This window comes from Furipterus horrens, unplaced genomic scaffold, assembly GCF_987537825.1.
Source record: "Furipterus horrens unplaced genomic scaffold, mFurHor1.1.pri manual_scaffold_13, whole genome shotgun sequence".
Taxonomy (NCBI): Eukaryota; Metazoa; Chordata; class Mammalia; order Chiroptera; family Furipteridae; genus Furipterus; species Furipterus horrens.
The window spans coordinates 7,097,472-7,103,584 of NW_028327183.1; the positions used below are offsets into that span (position 1 = coordinate 7,097,472).

Consider the following 6,113-nt stretch of genomic DNA (forward strand, 5'->3'; position numbering starts at 1 on the left):
GATTGATAGTGTTTTTCTGGAAAAACTTAATAATTATTTATTCTATGCCTATTTACAGAAAAATTCACAATAATTTCACAAACATTGTGTCATTCCAATAAGGACATGATAAATTCTCAACTTTAAAATTGACAAAGGCTTGAAAAACTGCAAATATGGACAAAAACATCATTGTCGTATTCCTCATTTAAAAGCAAATCCCAAATCAGATCCCACTAGGTCACCAGTGATATTCTTCCAGAAACAACATTTCAGCCCAGATTTAAATCCACAGGAACAGAACAAACCTTCTTACCTCCAATAATCACAACGAGACCCACTTCCGGCAAGCCTGGCCTGAACCACCCTTCCATCCATGTAGACCACAGTACAAGTCCTACCTCAATTTATCCGTTCTATACGGCTAACTAATGCTTCCCTGTAGGCAGAAGTAAATGTAAGTATAGGGGGGTCACTGGAACATTGCTTATAATAGCAGAAAAATGGAAAACAAGTGCCCGTTTTTCTGCTATTATAAAGCAGAAGCGGGAGACCAGTTCAATAGTGGGACACAAGGAAGCCAGGAAAACTAACTCAGCAGCTCTGCACTTACTAGTGCTGTAGGGAACCTTCAAAATAACTAGTTCACTTTAAAAAAAAGAAAAGTGTGCTACTTCTTATAAAAAGAAATATGTATACGTACACATCTGTATGATAGGTAGATGTGAACTGTGTCAAGGCTTTGACCCAATCTGGGTTGCCTTACTTAGTCTTCACTTAATCAGCACCAATTACAAGAAGCTGGTAAGGGCCACTTCTTGCAGAGGGAAGCAGGTAGCAGGGAGATATACCGTATTTTTCGCTCCATAAGACGCACTTTTTCCCCCCCAAAAAAGGGAAGGGGATGTCTGTGCGTCTTATGGAGCAAATATTGCATCACAGACCGTGATGTGTATTACCTGACCTGGGGTTCCCAGAAAACTAGAAGAGCACTTGAACCTTAAAGTCTCTTGTCATTTGTTAATGACAGTGATGATGGTTCTTATACCGCTGTTGACCGCTGTTCACTTTGCATGGCTGAAATATTATTCTGTTATATTTTATTAAGTATTTTAGTACACCATTTGGTTCAGAAAATTTTTTTTCTTGTTTTCCTCCTCTAAACCTAGGTGCGTCTTATGGTCAGGTGCGTCTTACAGTGCAAAAAACATGGTACTTTTCACTCTATATCACTCTTGTGCTTTTCAACTTCGCACCGTAAGAACGCTTTTTTTTTTTTTTTTAAGTTTAGACTCTATTCACTAATCTGACCAGTTCTGGAATTCCACATTATATGTCTCATTATTTGATGGGAGACTGATGAGTGACAAACCAAAATGGGGTGGCCTAAGTCACAAGTTAATGTTATAACACACAGTATTTCTACTATATTAAGAGAAGTTTCTCCTATCTGTAACACCGTAAAAAACTTTAACTAATACTTTTTTTAGAACCTCACCAAATGCCATTATTTTTCATTAGTCTACACAAAGTAAAAACAAGTCCCTGGGCAGCCTATAACAGAACAGGTCAGACTACTGTACACGGAGATTCAAGGAACCCCTACTTAGTCAGGCATACAAGCCTTTCCTCCCAGGCCCCTAAAGAAAAGTCCCCTCCCAAAAAAGGTTCTACTGTTCTACCTGAGAAAATAGAAACTAAATTACAAGATAGTTGGGCCTGCGAGGAAACAAGAAGAGGGTGATAACAAATGACTCAGTCACACTGATCAATGTGTTAACCCTGGAAGTATTTTTGATCCTATAAAATGCTGACCACCAAGGGGCAAGTTTATGAGCTTCTGATGAAATGTGGTTCAACCACCAGGGACTGCGGCAAGGCCAGGATGAATAAGGGTATTTCTTAGCCTCCTGCTTAGCACCAATGCCAACTCCAGTACCCCCACTCACCATTTGTCTGTCTCCTCCCTTTAGGGCACCTGCCATATAGGGACCCCTCTACAAGCGCCCAGTGACAAGTACAAAGTGCCAATGAAACGCAAAGAGGCACACTCGGCCTTGTTGCAATCTCATTTCCACGAGGGGAAGAAATGAGATTATGGATGCAGAGCGCGCAATGCACACCCGGCAGAGATCGAAGAGCAGCCTCCTTCCCCCACACCTGAAGATTCTTCCTGTATTTTTAAGTTGTTAATTGAGGCTTATATCCTATTATTTATGAGTTTAGTCTTTTTCTTCAGCTGCCCTAATTTTTATGGCGCTAACACTTATCTCTAATTTTCTTTAGAATATTCAACTCATACAAACTCAAACCTAGTAAATTACTTTCAGTTCTGAAGTTGTATAATTAAGTGAAGAAGGACTCTTTAAAGCAGGAGTCAAAAATAAGATAAAATAAAATAAAGCAGGAGCCAGCAACTTTTCCTCTGGTGGGCTATCAGTTAGTGAATATTTGGGGCCACATGCTCCCTGTCACATATGCTGCCTTTAAAAATATAAAAACCCCATTATTTGACAGACTGTCTATAAGAACAGGCCGGGCCTAACAGGCGGCCACAGTTCACCAATATCTGCTCTAAATGGCCAGCTCACTTTTACCCATTTTGGTTTCTGGTACTTTTTTTCCCTTGAAGCTTCTATTTAAAATTATTTGATGTGCATATAAGTCAGAACCTTAACACTTGTTTCATATTTCTATTTTTCCATTTTACCATGTCCGCTCACAATTTTAGAAGTCCATACCAAAGGGAGAAAAAAACAAAAACAAAACAGAAATACATCCTCAGAGGAGTTGCTGGCCTCTCCCTTTGCCTCCCACAGCAGGGTCGCTTCCCCTCCCTCCTGAGTCTCCAGTTCGCCTCCCCAACCTCACTCTGAAAGCAGCTGTAATTGCCCAGCCCAGTGTAGGGACGTCTCTATATGTGAGGTCCATACACCACCTCAGGCTGTTTTCTCTACCTGGAATGCCCCACCCTGCTTGCTGGGTTCAAATCCCACCTTGCAGGCATCCTTCCCTCCTTCCTCCAAACTCCACCCTATTTTCTTTATATGTCCTTAATGGCTTATTAAATTTGGCCTTGGACTGCTTTTGAGGGCAGGGGGGAAATGTTCACAGCTATGCTCTCCAGAGTACCCCAAATAGTACATTAGAGAGGTTTTTAACTGAATTTATGAATCAAAAACCTCCCGAGATGCCGTCAGACCTGTATGGATCTATGTTGTGCACTACAAAGACACATTTTAGAGATCTCCATCGTCAAACAACAGCTAGCAGGATTTGCAAACTGACAGAAGGATCCGTTTTTGTTTTGTCTTGCTTGGTTTTTAGAAATGGAATCTGAATGTCTTTGGGCAGGGCCCAGAAAGGATCCACTCTGACAAAAGGCCAAGGCTATCTACCCTTCCATGGAGGAAGTCTGAGATTCTGACTCCTCCTCAGCTACCAAAGCAGAAACGGTGATGGGCGAGGAGGAAAACTTACAGAGCACACATGGAGGGCCTGAGAAACCAAGGCAGGCCAAGATGAAGGTATGAAAACCACAAACAATGAAAATAAATAAGAAGATCAATTGAGAAAGGATGAGTGTATCACCAGATAAGAAGAAATGATGAACCTGAAGAAATGATAAACTTGCAAGAGCAAGACCGCTATTGGAAACCCTAAGAATGAAAGAACGTATTTCTTAAAAGTACTAGTTTTCACACAAAGATAAACTCAGCAGGCATTGTTTCATGAAGAGGTGTGTTAACCTTGACATTTGAACATGAGTTTTGTGGGGGGTGGGGTACCTCCTATGGGGGAAAAAAAATCATTAAAATATATCAACCATCAGCTTAACATTTGGCAAAAGCGCTCTTCACATCCCTTTGTTCACCTGCTGACTCAATGCAAGAACAGATGTGAAGTTAAGAGAGGAGAGCAGAGTTCTCCTTGATTTGGTTCCACAGGGTTCAGCTTTGCACAGAAGTGGAGGAATGGAGCTTCACCCCCAGCCTTCTGCTTATCTCTTCATCAGAAGGAACCAGGAGACTTAATCCACAGCCCCGAGGAGTTCACAAATCCCTCTGCTTCCCGATGAAGCACAGCGGGATTCATTAGAACACGTGAGCTGCGTACCATCAGTACACCTGGAATATCCATCTTGGTCATTTACAGCCTGCTCTCTCTCAACCCCAACTGGGAACTTGCAAGTGCAGACAAGACCCAAGACGCCCCGGTAAACCCAAGTGGCAGCCTTAAATCCTGGAGCAAGCTGTCTGATCACGGTGGGATTTAGAGAAGAGGCATTCAAGGCCGAGGCGGAGGCCAAGTTCTCTGGTCAAAATTACTGCTCATCGGCCCAGCCTGAGATTATCTTTTGTAATAAGCGAACCCAGCGTTTACGGCTTCTCAAGGGTGCCTGTCTTTGGAAACCTTGCCTTAAAGTGCATCACTAAACGGAGAAATCCTGCGTGGAAATGATGCCCCGCCCCTTGACTCGCAAGGTTTTGCTGTGTTCGGACATCAAAGGAAACCGTCGTGAATCATCAGGTAAAAGCAACAGGGAAGGAAGGTAGGTCTGTGTGACCCGAAGAGGGCAATCACACACCAAGTGGCCAAAAACAAAACAAAAAAAGTTGCGGGAGACGGCCTCTCTCCGAGCAGGAGTGTCACACACACCCCAAAACGTGCCCCACTCCCCGCACTCAACACCTGAACGCGGCCGGGCCCGGCCCCCCCTCCGCACGGACACCGCCCGCCGAGTCCCGGGCCCTCGGCTCCGAAAAGCCTCTCGACGTCGCCCCACGAGTCCACGGAAGAGCCGGTAACTGACTCACCGAGCCCACTTCCCTGTGGGGGGCCCTGCTCATGGGGGTCTTCCGGTTTCCACCCCCAAGGTCCCTCAGAAACCCCCACCTCCTACGCCCCCCAACACACCTAACCCCCCCGCCCCCCGAGTCCCAGCCGCGTGCCCCGCGCCCCGACCCCTTCCTCCAGCCCTCGGCCTCGGGGCGCCCCTCCGCACGACACCCCCGATCTCCTTCCCACCCACCCGCCACCCCAATACTTCCCCGCGTCCCTCGGCGCGGCCCTCCCGGACCCCGCCCCCCGGCCCCCGACAATGGGTGACACGGCGGCCCCCCGCCCGCTCCCCCGCGGCGGCCCGGGCGGCCTCGCTCACCCACACGAACAGGCTGTCCGAGAGCAGGTACTGGGCCACGTCGCCGAGCCCGGGTCCCCCGGCGCCCGGCCGGGCGAGCGCGGCCGGATCTGGCTGCCCCGGGGCCGTTATGGGCTCCGGCTCGCCGGGCCCGGGCCCGGCCTCGGCCTCGGGCTGGCTGAGGGCGCGGTAGACGCTGATGACGGCGCCGAGCAGGGCCAGGCCGCTGAGGCCCGTGTAGGTGCGGAGGCTGGGCCAGGGGAAGCGCTCGAGGAAGAGCAGCGGCATGGTGGCGGCGGCGGCCTCCGGCCCCCGGGCCTCCCCGCGCTGCGGCCGGGCCCCTGCGGCGGCCTCGCGAACGGCGCCCGCGGGCTCCGGCGTCGCTGCTGCTGCTGCCGCTGCTGCCGCCGCCACCGCCGCCGCGCCGGGCTGAGCCGCTCCTGGCCGCTCGCGCCGCTCCCGCTGCTGCCCCTGCCGGCGCGGAAGAGCCTCGGCGGGCTCGGGGCGGGCCGCCGCCTCCAGCAGGGTGCGGGCGGGACGGGCGCTGGGGCGCGGCCTCCGGCCCCCGCCCCCAGCGGTGGCGCCGCCGCCTGGCCGGGGACGGCGGCGGCCGCAGGCCCCGGGGCCCGCGCCCAGCATCACCCCGCGGACCCGACGGGCACCCGCCTAGGGCCCGGCGACGCGCGTCACTCAGCCCACACCCCGGCAGAGTCGGGCGGTCGGGCCCAGGCCGCGTGGCTCGTCCTCAGGACGCGGGGACCTGGGCCACCAGGCGTCCAGCCGCTTCACTTCCTTTCACCCCCTCTCAGGCAGGTCACCCCTGAGCACCCCCGGGGGCCTAGCCGCTTCCCTGGTGGCCCAGATGGGAACAATAGGAAATTATGATAGAGGTCCTAACCCCCAAACAAAGACTGCTAACCGAGTCCTAAACTGGTCGCAATAAAAAACCGTCAACGTTTCTGTTTATGAGTAGCCTGGAGCAGTCTAAAGCGAA

At 50.5% G+C, this 6,113-nt stretch overlaps 1 protein-coding gene across 1 annotated transcript in view; it reads right to left on the reverse strand.

The window, feature by feature from the left end:
• AMFR (autocrine motility factor receptor) overlaps positions 1-5,490 on the reverse strand; it is a 28,522-nt gene extending 23,032 nt beyond the window's left edge. Inside the window, exon 1 of the mRNA XM_090259545.1 lies at positions 5,141-5,490. Within this exon, the coding sequence (XP_090115671.1) occupies positions 5,141-5,407 (267 nt within the window). The 5' untranslated portion in view covers positions 5,408-5,490. The remainder of the gene's footprint in view (positions 1-5,140) is intronic.
• Positions 5,491-6,113: the final 623 nt, after the last annotated feature.